General features: G+C 65.4%; 3 protein-coding genes across 8 annotated transcripts in view; 1 reads left to right on the plus strand and 2 right to left on the minus strand.

The window, feature by feature from the left end:
* Positions 1-162: 162 nt before the first annotated feature.
* Positions 163-9,587, minus strand: RNF166 (ring finger protein 166). The gene is made up of 6 exons (XM_047078922.1): positions 9,379-9,587; positions 4,232-4,388; positions 2,782-2,894; positions 2,334-2,448; positions 2,142-2,249; positions 163-1,193 (listed from the first exon to the last, which is right to left on the minus strand). Exons 1-6 carry the CDS (start codon positions 9,531-9,533, stop codon positions 1,128-1,130), a joined length of 714 nt encoding a protein of 237 aa, XP_046934878.1. The 5' UTR covers positions 9,534-9,587; the 3' UTR covers positions 163-1,127.
* CTU2 (cytosolic thiouridylase subunit 2) lies at positions 1,203-17,698 on the plus strand. Of its 5 annotated transcripts, none has more exons than XR_006961933.1 (15): positions 1,203-1,440; positions 10,479-10,562; positions 13,107-13,185; positions 13,361-13,420; positions 14,481-14,541; positions 15,100-15,209; positions 15,334-15,629; positions 15,698-15,833; positions 15,990-16,121; positions 16,590-16,681; positions 16,784-16,878; positions 16,962-17,097; positions 17,204-17,284; positions 17,382-17,440; positions 17,566-17,698. XR_006961933.1 is itself a non-coding variant. In XM_047078917.1 (15 exons), the coding sequence occupies exons 1-15, from the start codon at positions 1,301-1,303 to the stop codon at positions 17,633-17,635; spliced, it is 1,617 nt and encodes a 538-aa protein (XP_046934873.1). In that variant the 5' UTR covers positions 1,203-1,300; the 3' UTR covers positions 17,636-17,698. The 5 variants fall into 5 exon arrangements, 4 of the variants coding, with proteins under 4 accessions (XP_046934873.1, XP_046934874.1, XP_046934876.1 ...); XM_047078917.1 differs by having other exon boundaries at positions 17,218-17,284; XM_047078918.1 differs by lacking the exon at positions 1,203-1,440 and adding an exon at positions 9,771-9,869 and having other exon boundaries at positions 17,218-17,284.
* PIEZO1 (piezo type mechanosensitive ion channel component 1) overlaps positions 17,667-25,209 on the minus strand; it is a 54,595-nt gene continuing 47,052 nt past the window's right edge. For both annotated transcript variants that reach the window (XM_047078916.1, XM_047078915.1), the window contains 20 exons: positions 24,906-25,002; positions 24,770-24,826; positions 24,511-24,683; positions 24,320-24,426; positions 23,979-24,170; positions 23,628-23,886; positions 23,368-23,556; positions 22,956-23,232; positions 22,585-22,681; positions 22,349-22,496; positions 22,059-22,273; positions 21,808-21,966; positions 21,582-21,729; positions 20,024-20,212; positions 19,794-19,886; positions 19,532-19,704; positions 19,336-19,458; positions 18,531-18,610; positions 18,250-18,439; positions 17,667-18,168 (listed from right to left, as the gene is read on the minus strand). In XM_047078916.1, coding sequence (XP_046934872.1) covers positions 17,919-18,168; positions 18,250-18,439; positions 18,531-18,610; positions 19,336-19,458; positions 19,532-19,704; positions 19,794-19,886; positions 20,024-20,212; positions 21,582-21,729; positions 21,808-21,966; positions 22,059-22,273; positions 22,349-22,496; positions 22,585-22,681; positions 22,956-23,232; positions 23,368-23,556; positions 23,628-23,886; positions 23,979-24,170; positions 24,320-24,426; positions 24,511-24,683; positions 24,770-24,826; positions 24,906-25,002 — 3,216 coding nt within the window. In that variant the 3' untranslated portion in view covers positions 17,667-17,918. The remainder of the gene's footprint in view (positions 18,169-18,249; positions 18,440-18,530; positions 18,611-19,335; positions 19,459-19,531; positions 19,705-19,793; positions 19,887-20,023; positions 20,213-21,581; positions 21,730-21,807; positions 21,967-22,058; positions 22,274-22,348; positions 22,497-22,584; positions 22,682-22,955; positions 23,233-23,367; positions 23,557-23,627; positions 23,887-23,978; positions 24,171-24,319; positions 24,427-24,510; positions 24,684-24,769; positions 24,827-24,905; positions 25,003-25,209) is intronic.

The following is a 25,209-nucleotide window of genomic DNA, read 5'->3' on the forward strand; positions in this document are numbered from 1 at the left end:
AGCGCCTCGGGGTGAGGGAAGCCTGGGGAGGGGCCTGGAGCAGGTGCCCTGAGCGGAGCTGTGTGGGGACACACACACCCCTGCAGACCTTAGACAAGGGTGCACACCAGCCCCCACCCCACCGTTAATGCTCCCAGATGAACCCACAGATCGAGGTTGCTATAGATGCTTTGAAACGTTTTATTTACGTTTTTTTTTAAAAGAGCAATAATTTATGCCGTGAACCGAAAAGAGTGAGATGGCGTCTTCCAGCCCCGCCTGTCGTCCCCCGGGGTGGCCTACACGGTCCGTGGTCCGCTTGGGAAGGTGACAGCGGGGCCGAGGCCAGGACCCTGGCAGGAGGAGGCCTGCACTGTGAGCAGCCAGGGGGGCACTGGGGGCTTCTTCCTGGCGACTGTGAAAGGGACCCTGGCCACCGCGGTCCTGCGCGCACCCCAGCAAAGCCCCGCGGCCGCGCTGGGGCTCCGAGGTCTGCCCGCCTCTTTCCCTCCCCTGCACTGACCCCACCCCTGTTTATTTTTGATTGCTTTTTTTTAAAAAATATAATTCTGTAAATGTTCCATAAAAATACTATTGCCCCTGGTCAAACGCGGGATTGCGGTTTGTAGAGTAGCTGTTCTATAAAATGTGAAAAGGTTCTCACACTGGGTGACGTAGAAAAAGGCCAGAATCTCCAGGTATCACAAAAGCCAGTACCGTGCGCGCAAAGGGAAAGTGCTGCCAGATGCCGGCCAGGGCTCCCCTCCCGCGCCTCCCGTGCAGCGGCCAGGCCTGCGGGACGCAGCGTGGGCAGGACGGGTCTCCGTGCGTACGGGGAGGACGTCATGGCTTTGAGACAGACAGACAGACAGTCGACTGCTCCCAGGCCCAACGAGCCGGCCCTACCAGGGCCACCTGCTCAGCGCGAAGCACCGAAGAAACCAGCAATGCCCGGCCAGGAGCACTGGTGGCCGCCCCGTGAGGACGCGGCCCGGCGGGCTCGGGGGGCCGCCCCTCCTGCGACAACGGAGGCCCCGCCTGGTCCCCGAGGCGCACTCCCACTCCCAGGCAGGCGCTGGGCCTCAGGGAGACCGCACGCCCCGTCCCCCGAGGCGGGAGGGCTCGGGTCCCGGGGCTGGGCTGTGCCTTCAGTTCTCGGAGAGAGACAGGGCCAGGGCCGCCTGGAAGGCCGCTTCCTCATCGATGCTGTAGTCCTGCAAGACAGGAAGTGAAGACGGGGGTGCACCAGTGGCCTCTCGGGGCCCCAGACGGGACAGCCGCATCCAGAGTCGCGGAGTCACTCTACTGACAGCCCCGAGGGATGTCAAAGTATTGCCCAGCATGGGACCCACATCTGGCTTCCCAACGTTCTTTACAGGGACACCTGACTCGGACACCTGGCTGGGACGCTGGGCGCAGGCGGGTCTGTGGGAGGTGTGAGCTCCTCCTCCTCAGACACAGGTACCAGGGTTCTGAACTGAGCAGAGGGGCAGGGCATGTCTGGGGCCCCTGGCAATTAGGACGGCGCGACAGGGCTGAGAGCAAGTAGCCCCAACGGCTGGGGTGCTGGAGGGTCTGCAGGCCGCATGGCTGGGGGGGGGGGGGAATGGGACAAGGTTTCTGAAATGCCACAGGTGGGAGAGGGAGGGACAAGGCCCCCCGGGCAGCTCTTCTCCAGGCACCAGGAGGGAAGCCTGTCCCCTCCCACAGGCACTCTTGGTCCCCAGGCCACCACCATGCAAAGCCTGAGAAGAGGGCTGATGGGCCCAGTGGGGGGCGGGGTGACCAAGCAGAACAAAAGGAGGCCCTGGTGGGACTGCTCAGTGCAGCTCGAGCCCCCAGGCCCTCCAGGGGTCACACCGCCATAGGCGGCCCCCGCCCCCAGAAGTCGCGCCCAGCTTCCTCCAAGCTGCCGCCTCAGGCAGGGGCACGGCGAACTGGGTAAGAATGCAGGCAGGGGGCCAGGGGCGGGGCAGGGCGAGAATGGGGCGGGGCCGCGGGCAGGGGCCAGGGCGAGGCTGGGTGAGGATGGGGCGGGGTCGCGGGCTAGGGGCGGAGCTGGGTGAGAATTGGGGGGGCCTGCGGGCAGGGGCCAGGGGCGGGGCTGGGTTGGAATGGGGCGGGGCCGCGGGCAGGGGCCAAGAGCTGGGCTGGGCACCTACCACAAAGGTGTCGTAGGAGAACTTGTGCCGGTGTAGCAGGTGCTGCAGGAAGTTGGCGCTCTTGTAGCTGGGGTCCCCCCAGGGCATGGCCGAGCAGATGGGGCACACCTGGAACAGAGGGCCCTACTGAGGCAGCGCTCGGGCGGGAGCAGCCCCCTCCCTGGGTCCGGGCGGGCGCGGGGTGCCACCCACCACGCGGTTGGGGTCGCTGCGATGGTTGTCCACACAGTGCTTCAGCAGCTCCTGCTGGTCGAGGTTTCGGGCGCCACAGTAGGGGCAAGTGAAGGTGGACCTGTTGGGGACGGCGCTGGGGCGGTGGGGGGAGGTGAGTGGGGGCCACTCCCACTGCCCTCCTGGGCCCTGCCCACCCCTGGGCACCTCACCCGGCACCCCCCTTCCCAGACTCTGGGTCCCCTCCCTTCACTCAACGTGGCTATGCCCCTGGGAGGGCATCTGTCCAACCCTGGCCTTTCTGGGGACGGCATTCCCCTGCTGGGAGGTGATTTGTGAGCCTGCGTGGCCCCTCCACAGAGGGGACACAACAGCCTCTTCTACCTCCTCAAGGGACAGCAACATGGGCCGGGAGGGAGCTGCCCCCACAAGGGACAGGGGCTCTGAGCACTTGGAGCAGGGTGCTTACCTGGGGATGGGCTGGGATGTGGGCACCACGGGGACGAATTTGGGGCAGTTGGCCATTTGCTCCTGGACCTTCATGCAGGAGGAAACGTGCACCCTCATCTTGGCCAGCGTCACCTAGGAAGAGGGAGGCAGAGAAGAGGGTCGGGGTCAGGCTCCAGAGGCTGGGAGGACAGTGAGCAAGCAGGCCAGTCCCTGCCCCCGATGCTCGTGGCCCAGCAGTGCTGTGTAAGCAGCGAGAGGCTTCATTTAGGGGCCTGGTGTCTCTGCTGGAGAAGAGACACAGAGTCAGGACACCCCCCCCCCCAGCAGGCCACCAGCCACCAGTCAGGAACACACCTCAGCTGGGATCCCTTGGGGGCTGCAGAGGGGCAGGGGCAGTCCTTGAGGAAACCGGAAGAGCATTTATTTGGGGAAAACAGCCCTCATAACGGAAACTGATGAACGGCGTTCTCTCATAGACAAATGTGATAGAACTCCTTACCAGACTGCACCGAACCCAGCCACAGCACAATCTCCTCAGCCAGGCCCAGGTCACACACTCTGGCCAATGGGGGACACCCGGCTCAGGGCAGGGAAAAGGGGCCTCGGTGTGGATCGAGCGAATGACCGCAGAAAAGGAATAAGCACGGCACCGGTAAAAGCCGCCAATCGTGACCCGTCGTCAATGCCCAAAGGCCGGGAGGAAAGGTTTCACAAATGGAAAGCTCGCTCACAGGACCGAGGGAGCAGCGAGGAGGGTGTGAGCACCCACCCCGGGCCAGCATCCCACCCAGCTGTCCAGGGTAACAGAAGGGCCTCCAATGGCAGCCTGGCTCCCAGCTCTGCTCGGGCCGCCACCGTGGCCTGCGTGCGTGGACACATTTGAGAACACGGGGGCGAAGGGCAGGGCCACTGCACACTGGAAACGATGGGAGGGCCCTGCCTGCTCTCTCTCGGAGGGGGGGAGAAGGCCTACCGGCCAGGGAAGAGGCCAAGGAGCCTCACTGCAGAACCCAGGGTGGCCCCTGCGCGCCCAGACCCTGACCTTTAGAACAAAGCAACCAGGGGCTGCTTTTTGTTGTGGTAAGTTGGTACAACCTGCCGAGCTGAGAGATTAAAGTCAAAATCCGTTCCTGGGGTCGGGCCGCTGGAGAGGCAGGCCAGGGTGGGTGACAAAGGCCGCCGAGTGCCCCCCAGGGCTGGGGCGTTCAGTACTAGAGATGCTCCCTTCCATTGGGCCTGGGGCCCCGCCCCCCCGCCTGCACTTCCCCAGATCAGCCACACGGCCACGGAAGACCGGGGCCAGGCGGCAGGGGGCGGGGAGAGAGGTGGGGGGATGTGGCCAGGCCGCCGGAAGTGAGTGGTGCTGTGGGGGAGGGGCGGAGCAGTCCAGTCCAGTTCCTCTCTGTGGGAGGGTGGGACCAGAGCCCGCAATCGCCCGGGAAGGCCCTGGGGGGTTGGGAGGGGGGTACCTTCTTGTTGCAGCCCCTGCAGGGCGCCTTGTAGGATGAGAGCTGCTTCTCCACGTGGGCGGCCTTGTCCACCTTCTTGGGGTCGAACGGCAGGCGGCACAGCGGGCACAGTGGGGACGGGACCTGCAGGCACGGCTGGAGGCACTCCCCGCAGAACCTGCAGCGGCAGGGGACACCGGCCTGAGCGCGCAGGGCAGCTCCCGTCTGCCGTCAGCGGCGCGTTTCTGGCGACGGTCACTTCTGTTCCTAAATCCTACTGACCCGACGGCTGCCCTCTGGCTAAAAAATGAGCCCAGGTCCCCTCCCAGCTGTGGGCTTCTGGGGCCCGCCGCCAAACCCAGGATGCCGGTGCAGCAGTGGCCGTGGCTCCCCAGGACCCGTGCTGGCCCCGCGGCACCGCGCCCAGCAAAAGCCCCAGCCGCGGTGGGAGAGCTCAGCCTGCCCATCTCACGGCCATGTGGTGACAGCGCCTCAGCTGCTCTGGGGACGCGGGGGCAGCGCAGAGGGCCCTGGAGACACTCCACCCACAAAATTCTCAAGAGTGAGATCATGAAAAGTTCTGGGAGAGGAAACCGCAGGGCTCCAAGGGCCAAGACTCATTGGACGAGGCAGGGCCAAAGCTGTCCAGGTTGAGTGTCACCAGCCGTGGGACGGTGCCTGAGCGTGGCGACACAGGGGCCTTGCTTAGGCTCTTGACTGCTGAGCAGGGATCCTCACGGCCCTGGGCACGCACTCAGGCACCCGAGGCTCTTTGCAGCCCTGAGCTCCTGGCACTGTCCTGGAGATGCCACGTCACGAGGACAGCCAGGGGACACAGATGTGCTTGGGCCACGGCAGCAAGCCCTCGCGCCCCCCACCACCCCCTCAGTGCTGCCTGTCACTCAGGCGGGAGGAAAGCCAGGCAGTGGGGACGCCGGGCTGGAAGACAGCCGGGGGGGCAGCAAGAAGGAACTCGATCGCAGGACCACGTCGGTCCAGCTTCTTAGGGAGCGCCGTGGGGACCGCTTAGCCGTGATGCCGACCTAGAATGTGCAGATGCTGACACAGAGCCGCCACGGCCCCAGGGGAGTGAGCGCTCAGCCCCGAGACGGGGCCAGGCCCACACCCACGAGAAACACCGCAGGGCATCAGGGTGAGGCCAGCTGTCCTCTCACCTGTGTGCACCCTGCAGGTGGGGTGGGAGGGACACGGGAGGAGAGGGCTCCCCGGGTATAGACCACTCCGCCGAGCTAAGCGGTCGGCCTTCTCCCACCTCCTTCCCAGGAAAAGGCAGCTGAGGACTCCCGCTGCCCAGGGCTGGGCCGTCCTCCCACACGCTGGCATCTGGGGCGCCCCCCACCCCCCACCCCAGCTCATCAGTATCTGCACTCACACTGTACGTGAGAAGGCCCGGCTCGGCCTGAGGCCAAGAAAATTCCCAGCAGCCTTTTCCCCACAGCACCCGCCCGACCCTTACCTCACCCGGTGCGCGCTCCCCAGGCACCCCTGGTAGGCGTGTAACGAGGCGCCCACCCGCCCAGAGCTGGCGCTCTCACCGCCTCAAGGGTCTGCTCAGCCTAATGGCCGAGGGAGGCCGCCCTCTCCACCCAGTCACTGGGGGAGAGCCCAGCTCCCATCCCAGTGGGGGCCACGGCAGCATCGCCACGAGAGCCACGAGGTGGAAACAAGCCATGTTGTCCGTGGGTGATGGACACACAGACCACAGACGTGTGAAGGTGAAGGAACCCAGGACGAGTGAAGGACTGGAGGACGCCGCCCCGGGGTCAGCCTCGGAATCACCACGCTCGGGACGTGTGGTGTATGATTCCGTTTGCGTGAAAAGTCCAGAACAGACCCACCCGTCACCCGTAGGCAGAATGTAGACTGGTGGTTTCTGGGGCGGGGGCGCCAGGGTCTGGGTGCTAACAGGGGTGAGGCTTCTTCCTGGGGAGACGGCAGGGATCGAGGGCTGACGGGGGAGGACTGCTCAACACCGCACACTCCAGGCAGCCCTGAACTGTGCACATGAGACCGAATGTCAACAAAGCTGTGAAAACACGCGTAGAAGGCAAGGCCACGGGAGCACTCGGGACGAGCCATGACCACGTCGTCGGCGGAAGGCAGGGTCCAGGGCAGGCCTGAGGGCCACGACTCCGACCAGAGACGCACAGGCTGTGTGAAGGGCACCTCTGCCAGCGGGAGGAGGCGGGGAGGCTCGGGTGTCTTGAGAAGGCACGTGGACCCCGCCTGAACCCGGCGGCTTCTCTGTGATCAGCCCGCGGCCGGGTGTCCACACGGACTGTGGTGTGCTGAGCGGCGACAGGCAGTGCCCGCCTCTTCCAAGGAGGTTCTGCCCGCACGTGCCCAAGGGGCCGGTGCCAAAGGGCTTGTCCGCGGACAGAGCCAGCCGAGGGGTCTGTTCTCCCACACCAGACCCGCGGGCCCAACTGGAGAAGCCACACGGCCGGCACATGGACTCCAGCGGCACCTGCGATGCGTCACTCCCGCCCCAGCCTCCCGCACGCGCTGGTGTGCCAGGACAGGCCAGTGTCTCAGGGGCCCAAGAAGGCAAGCAGGCCGGGCCCTCAGGCACCCGGAGCTGTCCTGAGTGGCAGAGCCCAGCTTCCACAGCCTTTTCGGATGGTGTCGATGGCTCACGTCGTGGTCCCCACGTGCAGACCCAGGTAAGCACGGGCTCGCTGACAGCCAGGCAGGGACTCCGGGACTCTGCCCAGAGAAGCCTGCTCGCTGGTCTGGGTGCCGATGAGCAGGGGGCTGTAAGGCTCAGCAGTCCCCAGGGTCTCTAAGGTCACTGCTGTAAGAGCACTGGTTGGGGGAGGGGGCGTGGCTGAGAGGCCAGCCCGGGCCTGACCGCCTGGGCACAAACTCTGGCTTTGCCGTGACACTTGGGAACGCGATCTCTTGTACCAAAGAAAGAATGACAGCACCTACCCCAAGAGGCCATGGCACACAGAGTACTCAAGTCTATCATTCCCTGTGTCCACCCTTAAGAGTCAGCGTTCTGCTTTTTCTAAGACCTGTGCGCATGGGCTGCTGGTGAGGACACTGAGGTGGAAGGACCGGCGGACAGCGCTGGTAAGAGAATGAAAGGCGGCCAGAGGCCAGAGGGAGCCCGGGGCTGAGCTACCCAAACAGATACAGGCTGTCAGGGGACGGCATCAGAGGGTAATAAACAGCCACGAGGCTTCTGGTTCCAGATGTGACTTACTGCCCAGGATGTCCCCGGGGCCTGAGAAATAACCAGCTCCCTCTGGGGCTCCTGGGGAGTTCTTGGGAGCTCTGCCACAGGCCTCCCTGAGGGCCTCATGACCGAGAGCCCCCCACCGTGCCCTCTCCTCTTCTGTCCGGTGCTGCCCACACACGGCCGCTCTCACCATCAGAACCTGTTTTGCGGAGGCAGACTGTTTACAGTTAGGTAGCTGTGCGGAAGAGATAACCAGACCAGCAGATCTTTTTTAAGGTGAAGCGTGAGCCTTTGAACCTGGGTTTATTTTCACATGTGCCTCCACAACACCAGAGAAGCAGCTGAAGAAAAGTCAGAGACAGAACAGCCAAGAAAACAAGCCAGCAGGGAGAGCTAGGGAGGAAGTCTTTTACGAAGAAACTGTAGAAGAGGAGGCTCTGGCGGGACCACCTTAGACATAGGAGAGAGAGCTCAGATTCTGCCAAGAAGAACGTGGGTCGGGGAGGGGGTTATAGGAGATGATGCTTCCACAGCAATCCTGTATAGGGCTGAATTCTAAAGACCACATTTTAAGAAAAGACTTACTTAGACAGAAAGAGAGAGAACACAGATTTGTGCCCGCCAGGAGACTGGAATGCTGTGGCCCAGGGCTGGGTAAGTGCTGGTGCCAGGCGGATGAAATCCAAAGACCAGGAGAGGCTTTCTAAAGCTGGTCCCAGGAGAAGCCTTACCGTTCTCTCAATCATGGACTAAAAAAATGGAGAACACATCTTAAAACACCCACCAGTGCTTACAAGAAAGGAGTCCTGTCCAGAGGCTGCCTCCGACAAAAATGTCACAAGTGGCATGAGAAAGTGAGGCCCGGTGCCCTTCTCCCCAAGTTGGCCGTGCTCTCCTGATGCGGGCAGGTGCCCATGCTGCCTGAGGGGGGTGGGAGGGGGGGATCGTGAAGGCTTTCTGGATCCTGACACTGTCCCCGGGTGATGAGCAGGCACACACGTGCCCCGCAGTTCCAGCTCCATCTTCGTGTCAGCAGCCTCCCAAGTTGGCTACCGTTGGTTACAAAATGCTCCAGGGGAACCTATGAGCCCAGTGCACCTCCGCCCAGCCCCCCGGGGTGAAAGCCCCGCCTCCTCCGTAGCCCCGAGTGCTGCCAACCAAGCCCTCCCGACCCGCTCCCCGCCCTGCTGATTTCACTCAAGAGCTGTTCTATTCAGCCAGGAGAGAGTCGCAGAGTAGACCCTGATCTCGGCTCCCTTCCAACAAGGCTGGCAGCTCCGAGAAGACTTGAGCGCAGCTCTCAGCTGGGAGGAGAGCCACATCCTCAGGTTTCTGTTGCTGAAACACCCTGCAGGAGCCCACTGTAGGCCCTGGTGCAGTCGGAAACCCTGGTCGCCCAGGACGGCCTGGCTGCTCAATGACGGTTAAGACTCAAGTTATCCATCAAAACAAAAGAAAACATCGCAGGAGTCCAAACAAGCCCCTCTCCTAACTTTAGGGGAGTCCTGTCCTCTGCAGTCAAGACAAGCAGACAGCGGGTCCGAAAAGGAGTTGGTAACAGAAACCACAAGACATTTATTTACAAATGCCAACCCCGGTCTCCGGTGGACCGGATCGAAGGCGACTGGCGCAGAGGTCGCCCTCCGTCCTCCGAGGACCCAGATAGGTCCGCGCGAGCCGTCAGCAGACCCCAGGGGCCCCGGGACCGGGCAGGGCTGCAGGTCGCCCAGTGCGCCGACCGGGTGGTCGGGTCGCCCGGGACTGGCGAGCAGGAGGCTGGGCCGGGGCGAACCCGGACGGCGCTGCGCAGGGAGCCCCGCGCCCCCGCCCGAGCCCTCCGCGCGCCTGGCTCCCGGGCTGCGCCCGGCGGCCGCGGGCCTCGGGCCCCTTCCGGGGCGGGCGCGGATCCCCTCCCCGCAGCGGCGTCCCGGCCCCGCGGCCTCCCGGAGGCCGGCGCACTCACGTGTGGCCGCAGCTGCCGATGGCCACAGGCCGGTGGTACACCTCCAGGCAGATCGGGCAGCTGTACTGCGCCTCCAGGCCGCTGTCACCGCCCGCCGGCCCGCCCGGCGGCTGCCGCTGCTGAGCCGAAGCCACCAAGCTGCGGAACATCGCCATCCCGGGGCCAGGCCTGCCGCCGCCGCTGCCCCTGTTCCGGCCCGGCCCGGCCAGCTCGGAGCGTCACGGCCGCGACGGCGCCGCGCTGACGTCATCAGGGCAGCGCCCCGCCCCGGGCCCGCTCGTCAAGACCGCGGCGTCGCGGTGCTGGCGCCGTCAGCGCGCGCTCCGCCCCCAGCCGGCCGAGCGCAGTCCGGACGGCGTCCCGGTGACGTCATCAGGACGCGTCTCCTCGTCGCCGCCGCTTACTACGGTGGGACCCAGCGCCGCCATGTGCCAGGTTGGCGAGGACTACGGGGATCCGGCGCCCGAGGGACCGCCGCCGCCGCGGCCTGGGTGAGAGCCGGGCGTCCGCACCGGCCCCTCTCCTTCCCGGCGCCGTCTGCCCGGGGAGCTGCGCTCCGGGAAGCCAGGAGACGGCCGGGGGCCCGGAAGCTCTGGCGTCCCAAGCGGGGGCTGCACCTCGTTCCGCGGCACCCGGGGAGTGCCCGCGTAGCCGGCGGTGAACACCCCAGGAGGGGGCTCCCTCTGCCCGCTGGCACTTGTAATTCTGGCCGCCAGTGCGGACGGCTCCAGCGCTGACCGAACTTTCCGTAGTCGAAGAGGAAGACGGCCTCCCTGTCGCTTCCACGCACTGGTTCCACTTCTCCCCTCCAGATCCACACGGGGCAAGTGGTGGTGTGTCATGCCTGCCTTGGCGAGATTGACAGGTGGCCTTTATGTGCTTTCCTGAGCTGGCTTTAGCAGACTAAGATACCCCCCACGGCCGTCGTCTTTTTTCATACTGGTAGTTAGGGTAAGGCACAAGCCTTGGCTGGTGTGTGTACAGCTGCCCTCAACAACTCCTCATACGCCAGGTTGGGGTGAGAAACGGGCCGCCGCCTCCTCAGAGTCTGCCCGGAGGGAGGTCTGCAACCTGTGTTCTTGCCTCCTTCTTCCCCCAAGCCTCCGAAGCCGTGAGCTGAAGTGTGTGAAGTGCAAGGAAGGCGTACCCGTTGTGGTGATCCGAGCCGGAGACGCCTTCTGCAGGTGAGGCGTGGAGGTGGGTGGGAGGCAGACACGGGGTGACTCGGCAGCCAGGATTGCCCCCATCTCTGTGTCTTGACCTCTTGCTTTAAAGAGCATGTAATCACTTGTACTTCTCACGTCGCTCCCGGTGACTCTGGTGACTGGGGGTGGGGGTATTGGTTTGCTGCATGGACACCCCATAATTCTCCCATTATCCAGCTCTGGATTCAGTGGCAGGAAGGTATCTGATGGCTCTTAAGGGGACAGTTGGCAGTGAGGATGAGGTGAGTTACAGGCAGGATGAGCATCTCGGGGCAGATTAGAGCATCCTGGGATCTTGGCCATCTGCTCTGAGGGACACTTACTTTACTTGTGTGGGATGGAGGGAGGTTTGCAGCTTTCTCCAAGCTCTGAGGTGGGGGGGGGGTGGGACTTTGTAGGGGAGCAGAGGAGGCTGATTCCCAGAGGACCTTGTTATGAACATGCTCTGTTTTCTCTGAAGCCATCTTGTGGCCCCTGACTTGTCGGCAGTGAATCAGAGCTCCTCCAACACCTGTTCGCTTCCCCTGGGTTCACAGCGCCATGAGGGCAGGACCAGGCTCCTGGTTTATCTGTGTTAATTGCTGCGGACGTTTCGTGCTTTGGGTGGGAGACGAACCTTTGTTGAATGAGTGACCAGCTCATGTTTTTAAAATTAGTCTCCAAGAGTCTGAGACTCTACTTTCCAGAATGTTCCAAAAGGGAGACTGATGGGACTGAGCTCTTTGTTTCTTTTTTTCCCTAAAACTTTCTCCTCCCCAGCCATCTTTTGGGAACCCAGTGGACTTGGTGTGTGCCACTAGAATATACATTTTAAGCAAAGAAGGCAAGCTTTAATCACTTAGAACATCAAAAAGTGACGATTGTTCCAGGGCACCTGGGTGGCTGTCGGTTAAGCATTCAACTTCAGCTCAGGTCATGATCTCACGGTTTGTGAGTTTGAGCCTCACATCGGGCTCTGTGCTGTCAGCACAGAGCCTGTTTCAGATCCTCCTACCCCCTCTCTCTCTCTGCCCCTCCCCTGCTTGTTGTGTCCCTCTCTCTCAGATAAATTCTTTTTTTTTTTTTTTTTTTTTTTTTAATTTTTTTTTTCAACGTTTATTTATTTTTGGGACAGAGAGAGACAGAGCATGAACGGGGGAGGGGCAGAGAGAGAGGGAGACACAGAATCGGAAACAGGCTCCAGGCTCTGAGCCATCAGCCCAGAGCCCGACGCGGGGCTTGAACTCACGGACCGCGAGATCGTGACCTGGCTGAAGTCGGACGCTTAACCGACTGCGCCACCCAGGCGCCCCTCAGATAAATTCTTAAGAGAAAAAATATTAAGAAGTGATGATTGTTCTAAACAGAGAAGAGGCCACAGCAGCTCCTTCTGGGCTGAGAGCTCCCCCTGCCTGTGGGCAGCGACAGGGTTCTCTTTGTGCCCCATGAAGTGGGGAGTGAGTCAAGCATCTGTTGGTTTCAGGAGTCTGTCACGCCTGACTTTCTTGGGAGTCACTGCCCATGGCTGGTCACCTAGGGTCCCAACATTTTATTGAACACTGAGTTGAGTTACAAAGGACCCGGGGTCACCCCTCCTTGTGGTGTCTGTTCAGCGGGGGGGATGGGGATTGCTGTAGACACTGGTGTGTCTTAATGGGAAAAAGAAAGTAGATTTAGGGGTGCAGCCCCAGGTGTGGGGCAGTTCTAACGGAGCCACCTTGCTCCCTCTTTTCAGGGTGCTGTCTTTGACCCTGACTCCCTGCTGGGCTTGCCAGGGAGCTTTCAAATGCAGGTGCCTGGGCCTCACTCTGGCACATTCTGCTGTATTTGGCCTGAGTGATTCTAACCTGTGGCCAAGGCTGAGCGCTTCTGACCTAGTGAACATGAGAACCAGCTGGGAGGCTTATCATCAACACAGATTCCCAAGGCCTGTGGTTCTGAGTGCTTTGATTCTGTAGGTTTGAAGAAGCAGCCAGGACTGTGCGTTTGGCACGAGCTTCCCGGCATTTTTGGTCCAGATGGGATCAGCTCATTGGGCCAGTGTGGAGCTTTGGGACGCCCCCACCCCACAGCCTGTTCAGGGCTCCCCCTTCACCCAGAGGGATAGTACTTCTCCCCATGGGGGTCCCGGAAGGGACCTTCAACTCTGCTTAGGGGAGGGTCGGGCTGGCCTTGCCCTGCACTTTCCTGTGTCCATCTGTTCTGCCAGCCGGGCCCTCCTGAGCGTTTGGGGGTGCGGGTGGCACCGAGGCTGCGAGCCTCTCAGGCATCAGTTCACACGAGTAGGGGTTGCTGGGGACCAAGGGAGGCCTCCCTTGCAGTGTGGGGCTGATCGCGGGGCAGACCCAGCTGGCGAGAACCCCGTAAGCTTGGCTTCCCTTGGCAGTTGCTGGGCAGAGCCTTGGTCAAGATGCTTCCGGTCAAAGCCGGAAGTTGGTAAAAGAAGGGGAACGCCAGGCAGAGTCTCGGGCCGCCTCCCCGTCTGGGCGAGGAGGTGGGCCGCCCGGGCAGCGCCACCACAGCTGCTGCTTGCTTGTGTTGCAGGGACTGCTTCAGGGCGTTTTACGTCCACAAGTTCAGAGCCGTGCTGGGGAAGAATCGGCTCATCTTTCCAGGAGAGAAGGTAGCGTGTGGGGTGACCCCTCTGTGGGGTCCCCAGTTGGAAAGCCCAGCCCCCCCGGGCCCTGGCTCTCAATCCCCGTGTCCCTTCCCACTGTCGTGCACGGGTGGTGGGGGGGACGGTGGACACGCTCCTGTTGGAGATGCGGTGCCCTCCAGCGACGTTCCTTCTCCCTTAGGTGCTCCTGGCATGGTCTGGGGGGCCTTCATCCAGCTCCATGGTCTGGCAGGTCCTTGAGGTACATCCCTCCAGCATCTTCCAGGGGCCTTGCTGCTGCCCAGCTAAGCTCCAGGGTCGGGGGCCCTGCCCTGAGGGGCTCTGGCCTGGAGCTTGTGGGAGCAGCCCGCCAGCAGCCGGGACAACCGGAGGGTTCCTCGATGTGTGTACAAGAGGTGCACGTGCTGGGGCTGCGTCTGGAGTGACCCAGCTCTGCCTCAGTTTAGTACTTTGCTGACCGTGTAGAGTCATTATCACAAGAACGGTGTCGCGGCACGGTGGAGCATCGCTTGGGGTGTTGTCAGGTCATGGGCTTCCCCCCGGTCCTGGGTGGAGGACGCGACTGTGACACAGGAGCAGGTGCCTTGGGGAACCCAAAAGGGGTCCAGCCTGGCTGGGGATGGGCAGCCTCCTTGAGAAGTTTAAGGAGAGACCCGAGTGAGCAGCGGGGCCCCCAGGCGGCTAAGTCGGGCGGGGAGCCAGAGTGAGGATGGTGCTCTGGGTGCAGAGCTGGGCTCCAGGCAGTCGGCGGCCTGCGCAGAATGCTGGCCGCCTCGGGGGTCTTGACCCGGGGCTGGGACAGACAGACCCTGTGCGTTCCCGAGAGGCGCAGATTAGAGGGGCTGCGGCCATGGGGGCGGTCTGTCCTGGGGCCCCCGGTGTGGTGCGTCTGGTTGGTGCTCCACTCTCGCGTCACGGCCCACTGAACCTGGCCTTTTGTCTGGCACCTGGTGGCCCCCTTCCCTCTGACTGGTAGTGCCTGGATTTTCTGCTGTTCCGTCGCACTCTCGGTGGCCAGAGGTGCTTGGGTAGGCCACTTCTCGGGACGTAGCCAGGAGGGAGGGACTGACTCGTGAGGAGCAGGTCGTGCGGGGGCAGCGAGATACGCAGGCAGGCCACCTTGACCCACGTGGCCTCCCTGTGGGGCCTGACAGCACCTCCTCTGAATGGCCTGTCCACCCCAGGTGGGGGTCAGCACCGCTTCCCAGGGGGCCTCAGTCGAGGTAGAGAATGGTCTGTGCCGGGAAACTGCCCTGTGTTTTCTGACTGGGGGGCTGAGCTCCTGTCCCTTTTCTCTCCAGGGCCTGAGTCGAGATTCTGCCAAACGACTGCGTTTCGTGCCGGGGGTCATCTACGTGGATGGTGCGTGTGGCCACCCTCACCCCTACCCCGCTGCTCAGGATGAGCCCCACTCAGACAGCGGGTGCCGTGACCTTAGCAAGGCCCTGCTGGGGGCAGTTTTTGGAGACAGCACACGTGTCCGGCAAGAAAGGCACGGTTGTTGTCCCACCACAATCAGCTTTATCAGAGTCAGGCCGGAAGGGCCCCAAGTGAGACGGAGGGGCCCCGAGAGGGATGGGCGAGTTCGCTTCCCCAGGGCCCAGCTCCGTGTTAACAGCGGTGTGCCCGGCATTCTGGGAGCAGACGCAGGGCCCAGTCGCTAACCTGCCCCCCGCCTTGCTCCCTTGAGATAGGCACCCAGGTGGATCTCTGGTACTGTGGTCAGTCATGCCTCCCCTCCCCACACCTCCCTGTGCCATGACCGTGAACCCACTGCCCACTCTGAAAATGCTCCCCCAGGAGAACAGGTTAGCTGTTGTTCCTGCAGCAAAGCCGGGTAGGATGTCTCACGCGGCATTGGCCCTGTCCTGTCTCCGGCTCTTCTGTAGCCGTGACTCCTTCCCGCCTGCCGTTTTTCAGAGGGAGCGGCTTGTGGGCAGAGCCCGGAGGACAGAGCAAAAACTGTGGCTGAAATGAAGCTGATCCTGCAGACCCTCGGCTTCCCGTGGCACATTGTCGCCTTGGAGGAGGTGGGCGGGCCTGTGTCTGATAAAGGCCCCTGGAGGGTGGGCTCCTGGGGTGTACGCGAGGGGCCTGTTGAGTCGCGGCACGCAGAGGTGGGCTGGGCCTTACGCTGTCCCCCTGCCCCGGAAGGTGTTCGGTCTGTCGCCGTCGGTGCTGCGCTGCTCTGCCCAGGAGCCGGTGGGGGCCGTGGGGACCTACAAGGTGGCTGTGGATAGTTTCCTCCAGCAGCAGCACACGCTAGGGACCGAGAGGGCAGGGGGCAGCCCCAGCCCCACCCAGGGAGAGGAGCGGCTGAGCCCGCCTGGCACCCAGGAGTCCCACGACCCGGCGGGGCCACCGCCAGCCACCCAGACCGAGGCTCTGTCCCGACTGTTCGGCTCCGTGAAGACGCTGACGGCCAAAGAAGAGTTTCTGCACACCCTGCGGTAAGCCCCCCGCCCTCCCGGGGTCTTGGCCTGGCTTCACCTGGACCCTGAGACCCTGTGCTCTCCAGGACGCACCTGATCCTGCACGTGGCCCGGACCCATGGCTACTCCAAGGTGATGACAGGAGACAGCTGTACCCGCTTGGCTATCAAGCTCATGACCAGCCTGGCGCTGGGCAGAGGGGCCTTTCTCGCCTGGGACACGGTACGCGGGTGCAGGCCTTTCAGGGACCCTGTTGGCCCCTGTCACTTGGAAGTAGTGTCGAGAGTCAGCCCCGGGGTCTCCCTCGCGGAGCAGGGAAGGAGGGACTGCGAGCCCGTCTGGTGGGGGTGGTGAGGGACGTGCCCCCGCCCCCCGCAGGGCTTCTCAGATGAGCGTCACGGTGACGTGGTGGTGGTGCGGCCCATGCGCGACCACACGCTGAAGGAGGTCGCTTTCTACAACCGCCTGTTTGCTGTGCCTTCCGTCTTCACCCCCGCCATCGATACCAAGGTGAGCTGCGGGACCTGGGCGGGCCCCCGCCCTTCGGCATGGGGTCAGAGGTCGCCGGCACCCCTCGGTGACCTGAGCCGAGTCCACACCGGCTCTCAGACCTCAATGTTAACAGCGGCGTGCCCGGCATTCTGGGAGCAGACGCAGGGCACCCCCCCGCAGTGCAGAGGTGGGCTGCTGTCTTCCAGGAAGAGGGGGTGTGCCGGGGGGCGGTGGGTGGCTGGCCCCCAGGTGCCTGCGTCTCTGGGAAGGGCTCGCAGGTGTAGGACGGGCAGGACGGATCTTGGAGAAATCTGACGGCACGATCTGTGAGAGCCACTGCGTTCAGCAACCGGGACGCTCCAGAAGCGGGTGCTCCGGCCGACTCCAGCCCTGACGTGGCGCTCGTGGGGGCTGCCAGCGTGAAGCTGTGGCCCCTCGGCCCGGCCTGGGGCGCCACTCCTGCGGCCCTCATCTGATTCCCCTTAGGCCCCCGAAAAGGCCAGCGTCCACCGCCTGATGGAGGGCTTCCTGCTCCGGCTGCAAGCCCAGTTCCCGTCTACCGTCAGCACCGTGTACAGGTGTGTGTGCGCGCGTGTGCACGAACACCCGTGCCGGGGTCGGGTTGTGGGAGCGGAGCCCCAGCCTGACGGTGCCTCGTGCCCTGTCTGCCACACCCTCAGGACGAGTGAGAAGCTGGTCAAGGCCCCCCGCGACGGCTGTGCCGCCGGCCCCCGCTGCCTGCTCTGCATGTGCACGCTGGACGTCGACGCTGCTGGTCTGTGTGGAGGGGGAGGGGCCCCGGCAAGTGGGAGGCGGGGTCCGGTCCCCAGAGGACCCTCAGCTTCTCTCTGCCTGCAGATAGTGCCACGGCTTTCGGGGCCCAGACCTCCGGTTTCTCCCAGACGCAGCCCCCCACCCCGCGGGCTGGGGCTGGAGCACCCACAGAGGTGGGCGGCGCCCAGGACCGCTGCCAGGGGGCTGGGCCCTGCGGGAGGTAAGGCCTGCCCCGTCCTGCCCCCACGGCTGGCCCCACGCAGCTGTCCGGGGCGGGGGGGGGGGGGGTGGCACTTCCAGGGCCCAGGCTAGGTGGTCACGTACAGCTCTGTTCCCGCAGGGAGGACTCCCGAGCCCGCGTCATCGAGCAGCTGTGCTATGGCTGCCGTGCGAACATGAAGGATGTGGTGAGTGGTTCCTGCCCACGGGTGGTGACAGGAGAGGTCCACCCCCGGGGCTCTGTGCCTCACGGCCCCTCACCCACGGCGGTGCTCTTTGTCGCAGCCCTCCTTGGACCTCCTGCCACCCTACATCTTGGCCGAGGCCCAGCTCCGCAGCCAAAGGTACCGGCTAGCCACACAGCTGGGGGAGCCCCCTTTGTGTGTGTGTGTGTTGGGGGGGGAGGCGGGGAGGGTCCTTCTGGGCCTCTGCACCTGGCGGCAGGTTCCCAGCGTGTGGCTTCCCCCAGGACCTCGCAGGAGATCCAGGAGTATCTGGTGGAGAACGGCGCTGAGGAGACGCACACCGCCGAGAGCTGAGCCTGGGGCCACCAAGAGCCGGGGGCGCGGATCGCATAAATAAAAATACTTTTAATTAGAAAACCCTACAGTACTCGTGGGGAGGGGAAGGCTGGACGCCCCAGCCCCAGCCCAGCGTGCCGGCCGCGTGGGGCCCTCGGGGACGAGGAGGTGCCCTGAGCCGGGCGGGGGAGGGGCCGCAGCTTCCTTCCTTCCTTCCTTCCTTCCTTCGTGCCGGCAGCAGCATCGGGGCCCGGCGGTCTGCTGGGCGGCTCCTTCCTGCCTGGGTGCGGGGCCCCGGCTCCTACTCCTTCTCGCGGGTCCACTTGATCATGGTCTCGGGCGAGCGGTACAGGAAGATGAGCTTGGCGTAGAGCTCCTCCTCCAGCTCCAGCTCGCGCGTCTCCCGCACCAGGAAGATGTCCTGGCAGAGCTTGAGGATGCGGTCCACGCAGGGCAGCTCCTCAAACATGATGGAGTGGGAGATCTCGCTGAAGAAGCCACGCACGAACTTGCCGATGACCAGCACGATGGACACGTAGAGCCCCATGATCCTGCCGGGCGGGGGCGGGGTGAGTCCCGGGCCGCGGAGGCTGCAGCCGCCGCCCGTCCACCTTCGCGCGCAGCACACTCACCCGTAGCCGGCCAGGAAGCCGAGGCTGGGCGGGCTGACCTTGTCGCTGAAGATGACCATGGGGAGCAGGTTGCATTCGGCCTGACAGTCCTGCAGCTCGATGACCCACCACTCCAGGAAGCCGGCGGCCCCCGAGCCCACGCGCTCCCTCCGCAGCTGGATGCGCACTCCGAGGTAGTCGGCCTCCTCGTCTGGGGCAGAGCCAGGGTCCGTCAGGGCCCCCACCCTTGCCCGGGGTGGCGCCAACCCCCCACCCGCATGCACTCGCTGTCACACACTCACTGGGCTGCAGCTGCTTCACGGGGTTGGCCTCGGGCCCGTTGGGAGCACGGATGTACTTGGGGAAGAGATTGGGGATGACCCTGCAGGGAGAAGGGGGGGGGGGGAGTCAGGCCCAGCGCCCCCTGGTGCCCCCTCCCCCACTCACACCGACTGGTCCCAGGTGCCCTCCGGCAGGCCCCGCCCCCCAGCACTCTCCCCCACTCACACCGACTGGTCCCAGGTGCCCTCCGGCAGGCCCCGCCCCCCAGCGCTCTCCCCCACTCACACCGACTGGTCCCAGGTGCCCTCCGGCATGCCCCGCCCCCCAGCGCGCTCCCCCACTCACACGGACTGGTCCGAGGTGCCCTCCGGCAGGCCCCGCCCCCCAGCGCGCTCCCCCACTCACACCGACTGGTCCCAGGTGCCCTCCGGCAGGCCCCGCCCCCCAGCGCTCTCCCCCACTCACACCGACTGGTCCGAGGTGCCCTCCGGCAGGCCCCGCCCCCCAGCGCTCTCCCCCACTCACACCGACTGGTCCCAGGTGCCCTCCGGCAGGCCCCGCCCCCCAGCGCTCTCCCCCACTCACACCGACTGGTCCCAGGTGCCCTCCGGCAGGCCCCGCCCCCCAGCGCGCTCCCCCACTCACACCGACTGGTCCCAGGTGCCCTCCGGCAGGCCCCGCCCCCCAGCGCTCTCCCCCACTCACACCGACTGGTCCGAGGTGCCCTCCGGCAGGCCCTGCCCCCCAGCGCTCTCCCCCACTCACACCGACTGGTCCCAGGTGCCCTCCGGCAGGCCCCGCCCCCCAGCGCGCTCCCCCACTCACACCGACTGGTCCGAGGTGCCCTCCAGCAGGCTGGCCAGCTGCCTCCGCTCGCTGCTATTGGCAGCCAGGTCCAGGGTGTGTTTCTCGTTGGTGTACTCCACGGTGCCGCCCTTGGCCAGGTCCCTACGGGCCAAGACACAGCGTGACCCACCGCGGGCCACACCCCACCCGGGTCCTGCCCCCGCCCGGGCCGCACCTCTGGAAGTTCCAGGTGAAGCGCAGGGTGATGTCGGCGGTGCCGTTGTACAGCTCCCGCTTCATCTGGGCCCGGCTGGGCGGGCTGATGCGCCACAGCGCCCCGGAGCTGCCCTCGATCTGCGCCGTGACGATGTCCTCGGGGCTGTACTGGCTGATGAACTGCATGGCCAGCTGGGCCCGGGGCGGCACTTGAGCGAGCGGCGGCCCCCTCCACCCCGCCCCCCCCCCGCCCCCGCAGGTGCAGCCCGGGGCCCACTCACAGGGTTCGGGTCGAAGTGTCTGGACAGCTCCTCATAGGCCTGTTGCGTGAAGGGCACGATGGACGGCTGCTGCGCGCTCATGGTGAACAAGGGCTGCGGTGGGGGGACGGCGTGACGCTGCAGGGAGCCCCTCGGCCCCTGGCTGCCAGCGCCGCGTGGAACTCTAAAGACGAGTGACGTGGGACTGGCCCACCGTCCTGCTCCCCGGCTGGGACAGACCGGTGGCTCACCTCGTAGCCACCCAGCTTGAGGGTGACGGTGACGTCGATCGGCTGGTTGACGACGCCGACCACGGAGCGCACCAGGGACATAAAGAGCAGAGGGAACCAGATGATGGCCACGAGGAACAGGATGATGAGCCCGCCCATGCCGTACTTGACCACCTTCTTCTTCTTCTGCCCCTTGGGCTGCGGGTATTTCTGGGGGGCGGGGTGTGGGTCAGGGCCTCAGCTCTGCCCGCCCCCCGCCCCGTCCCGGACCCCCGCCCCCTGCTGCTCCGGGGGCCATCCTCACGCGGCCACAGCCTGGAACGGCACTTAGCGTGGCCTCTGCGTGCACAGACACCGGCCAAGTACAGCCGAGAACCCAGAAACAGACCCTCGCGCCGAGCGAGGAAAGGATAGGCTCGTCAACGGTTGTGCTGGGACAAATGGACACCGACACGTCAGAGAGATGGGACGGTCAGTAAAACTCCCAGGGGCAAAGTTTCATTCCTCAGGATCTGGTGAGAGATTCTCGGACCTCACACGAGCACCAGCAGAAAACTGGACGTCAGAGAAAGACTTCTGTGTTTCAGGGGAGGGGGAGAGACCGTGGAGAGGCAGCCCGCAGAACGGGAGGCTTCGGGGCAAGTCCTGCCTGAGAGGGGCTATAGCGTCCAGAAGTTCTTGTAAGTCAACGATAAGACGACAGACAACCCAGGGACGCAAGGGGCAAAGCAGACGACCGACAGGCACGGGAGAAGAGTGTCACCGTCACGAGCCATCAGGGCCACCAGAACCAAGACTGCACTGAGCCGGTCACCTCTCAGTCACAAGTGCTGGCGAGGACGTGGGGAGACCGGCAGCCCCCACGCCGCAGGGGGTGGGAGCGGGGCGGCCGAGGGGCCGAGGCATCCACAGCAACACTCGCTGCGATCAACAAAACAGAAGCCCAGCCTCCTTCACAGTTTGGAATGGTGGCGTAAGGTGGCTCAGTCACGTGATAAAAAGCTGCTCGGCCACGAAAACCCCAAGTCCTGACACAGGCCACACGGACGGCACTTTGAACCCCCTAGAACGAAAGAAGCCGGACCCGGGCTATGGGGCACGTGACCGCATGTGCACGAACCTTCTGGAACAGGCAAATCCCTGCAGCGAGGGGTTCTTGCTGGAGCGCTGGCCCAGGTTTGACCCGAGGGGACAGTGGCACGGCTCTGTGACCGTGCTATGCGTCGCTGAATTGTACAGGTGGATGGGGCAGGTTCTGCGCCCACTGTCCCCCAGTAAAGCTGCTAATGGGACCTCGGCTGATACTTGGTGCCCACCCCATCTCCCAGCCCTCGCGCCCAGGACCAGAGGCCAGGCCTCTTCTGGGTATTTGCTCAGACCTCGGTCAGCTGCCTGTTCCTAACAGGGTCAAGTTCACCGTTCCCTCTAAGAGGCACCTTCTGGCCTCATGTGGTCGTGGGTTGGCAGCCCCCAGGTGAGGGGTGGGGGGGACCACCAGCACCACCTGGTTGTCGTGTGGCCCATCTGCCCCAGTGGGGAGTGACCAGTGTCCCTCACTACCCGCCTTAGGCCCGGGCACCTTCTCGGTCTCTCGGCTACACTTGATGATGAAAATGTTGGCGTAGATGTCCTCCACACACATCCAGCTGGAGAGGGACAGCGTGGTGTCCGTCCACACCCAGTCCATCACGGCCCGCAGCTCCACCAGGAACGGCACGAGCCGGAAACTGCCGGGGGCGGGCACCATCAGGACAGCCCGCGGGAGACCGCCCCGCTCCCGGCGCCCCGCGCCCGCCCACGCTCACCCCTGGAAGAGGAAGAGGTTGAGGTGGTTGTACTTCTTGGTGAGGAAGTTGCCCAGGATGCGGGTGGGGTAGCCGCAGCGGATCTGGTAGGCGGACAGGGCGAAGTAGACGCACTTGACGAAGTACCACAGCTGGGCCACTGCGTTCTGGCAGAACATCCTGTAGGGGCGGGAAGGCCAGGTCAGGGCGCCCTGCCCGAGGCCGGAGCCCCAGGGTCTCCGGGCCCAGCGGCGGCCCGGCCAGACACCCACCTCTCGGTGACCGCGGGCAGAATAAGGAACATCCAGAGGTGGATGGCCAGCACCAGGACCACCTGGAAGGCCAGCTTGCCGAGCACGGTCTTGCGGAGGTAGAGGGCGCGGTCGATGACCATGGTGCCGAACTGGATGAGCAGCATGACCAGGAAGGCCTCGGGCACCTGGTCGTCTGACAGTGAGGACGTGATGTCTGTGGCTGCCGAGTGTTTCTGTGCCGGGAGAGCAGAGGTCAGGGGGGGGCGGGGGGGGGGCGGGGGGGGGGGGGAGTTGGGCTCTGTGCTCACCCCAAAGGCCCAGAAGCCAAAGATGATGATGATGAAGTCGACGACGTCGGCCAGGAACATGAGGGCGTAGACGTCGGTGGCCGCGCGGTACTGGGTGTGCAGGATGTCGTGGAAAAAGCAGTGCAGGGGCCGGTACACGCTCTGGGCCCTGCAGGCGGCGGTGTGCTCAGTGCGCCGGCGCCCCAGCTGCGCCCTCCCACCCGCCCTGGCCCCGGGGGGCTGCCACGGTCACTCACAGGGCCAGGCAGCAGCTCTGCAGTCGGAGCCCCAGGGCTCTCGCCCTTTCCCGGGGGCGACTCCACCTCTCGCTCCCCGGAGCCGCCGCCACGCCTTCTGTGGGAGCAGCCACCGCTGACGGGAGCCCCGGGGGCGCCGGGCCCAGCTCCGACTCCCGGCCACCCCGAGACCACCCCCCAGGGGGCTGGATCACCCCACTTTACGGACCAGCAGGCCGGGATGAACAGAGACGTCCCCAGGTCGCTGGCAGTGGGCCAGCCGGGGCTGCGTCACCTGCCGCATGGGGCAGGCCGGGAACGCGGCAGGGGCCGCGGCTCCAGGTGGGAACCCGCCGGGCCACAGTGGCCGTGGAGGGACGGGGCCGCCGTACCGACGGCCGTGGGCTCCACAGGCTCCGTGCTCTCCCTCCTCCTCCTCCTGAAACGCAGGCTCATCGGCTTTGGGTCTCGGGGCTTGGGCTCCACGGGAGGCTCTGAGGGCCCATCCCCCGCTTCCGCCTGCATGCGGTACTGGGTGAGGGCCCCAGCCACCCCTGGTTCTCCCTGGGGTCCTGGTGACGTCGGCTCCTCCTCCACCCCCTTCTTCCCAGTGCCGCGGTCGTGGTCCTTGGAGAGTTGGTCACCTTCGTGGTCCCAGAGGCCGTAGCACTGCAGGGGGGTGGGGGCGGAGAGAGGTGAGGAGGCTGGCGTGGCCGTACCCCGGGACCCGCAACATCCAGGCCTGCCTCCCGGCAGGTGGGGTGTGTGCCGGGAGGTGCCCGCCTGCCGTCCCCGGCGACGCACCAGCAGCTGGGAGCGGTGGAAGAACAGGGCCATGAGCTGTACTAGGTCGTACTTGACGTAGCCGTCGGTCTTCTCCAGGCCCAGGATCCGTGGCGGGAAGTACGGCTTGTTCTCGTAGCGCCGGAGCACCGCGTGGGTGTTCCAGGGGAAGAAGCCAAACTGGAACAGGTACTTGGTGACCACGGTCACCTGCAGGGGAGCGGGCTCAGCACGGCACGGCCAGAACTCCCTCTCCCCCGCCCCCCTGGGCCGTGGCCCACCTCGGTGAAGACGATGGCTGTCATCCAGAAGCGCTTGCTGGGCCTCGGGATGGACAGCATGGCCCACAGGAAGACGAGCACGGGCAGCACCAGGGAGGTGGCCGAGGCGGTGACCATGTGGTTGAGGATGATGACGAAATAGCAGAGCAGCTCCGAGTGGGCGGCCACGCACTGGTAGGCGGCCTGCAGCAGCCGCAGCGCCCGGCCCTGCCTGGCTTCGAACTGCTGGGCCTCCTCCAGCTCCCGGATGTGCAGGTGCCTGCGGGGAGCCGCGCCCAGGCCCTCTCGCACCAGCGCCCGCCGCCCCCCCAGCCCCCCCCCCCCCCCCCACCGGCCGCCCTGGGCACCGACCTGTTGAGGAGCAGCTCGCTGGCGGTGCGGGTCCGGGGGGAAGCACCGGCGGGAAGCTCCCGGGAGCTGTGCAGGGAAGCCCCGGGCTCGGCGGTCGCGTCCTCGCCGCTGCTGCGGGCGTTGCACCCCGTGCTCCGGGGGCCTCCGGTGGCCTCCGTGGCGGCGCTCAGTGGCTCCTGGGCCCCCGGCCCGCTACGGGAGGCGAGGGCGGTCACAGAGAGGCAGCCCGCCCTCTGCTCTGCCCTGGCCCTGGGTCCTGGTCCGTGCGCCCACAGCGGGGCGGCTCTGCCCGAGTCCGCCGGGTCCCGGCCGCCTCCTGAGCCCCGCCAGCCCACACCCACCTTGCCGCCGCGCCGGGTGCGTCTCGGGCCCCCGAGGAGCCTGGTGGTGCGGCCTCCGCGCCCCTGGCGTACAGCTGGTCCAGCAGGCCCCGATGTACCTCTTGGCCCTGCGGGGCAGCGAGAGGCTCGGGGTGGCAGTTCCCCAGCGAGGGGCCGGCCCGGGGCTCGGGGGTGTGGGCGCGCGCGCTCACCCTGAGCAGCGCCTGCGTGTACAGGTAGCGCTCGGCGCGCAACACGTCACTCATGGCGCGGTGGTGCCGCGTGAAGGTGCGCAGCCAGTCCGTCAGTCCGTCCACCAGCGCCTGCCCCAGCACCCACAGAAACTGCACGGCGCTCAGCACCCGCTGCATCACGTGGCTGTGGCCTGCGGCGGGGTCAGGGGAGAGGGGCGCTGCAGAGGCTGCCGGTGGGAGGCCCCCCGCCCCCCGGTCTTTGGGCGCACCCACGCACCAGCCGCCTCTTGCTCTGGGCCCTCCGCCGGCTCCGCCTCCGCGCCCGGGCCGCCTCCTGGGCACAGGGGTGTGTGCCGGTCAGCGCCTCGTGGCCCCGTGGCCCCCGGCGCCCGCCCCGCTCGCCCCAGACTCACCCGCGGGCGGCTGCCCTGCCTGCTCCTGCCTCGCCTGCTCCTCCCGCTGCCTCCTCAGCACCGTCTGCGCGTTGGTCACCCATGCCTGGTACGCCAGCTGTGGGCCGGGTCCTCGGGGTCAGCACCCCGCCTCCCGGGACGTCGGGTCCCGCTCAGCCCACCTCGGAGCTCCCGGGGAGCTTGGGACCAGGCCGGGCTGGGGGCCTTCGGCTAGCTCCCTGCTTCGGGGTGGGTGGGAAGCGGGTCCCGTGGGGCTGTGCCGTGGGGGCAGGGCACGTGGCCACACCCTGCACACGTGGTTGGC

This window comes from Lynx rufus, unplaced genomic scaffold (assembly GCF_022079265.1).
Source record: "Lynx rufus isolate CCGP_SWC_20201006 ecotype Redwood Valley unplaced genomic scaffold, mLynRuf1.p SCAF_16, whole genome shotgun sequence".
NCBI classification, from domain to species: Eukaryota; Metazoa; Chordata; class Mammalia; order Carnivora; family Felidae; genus Lynx; species Lynx rufus.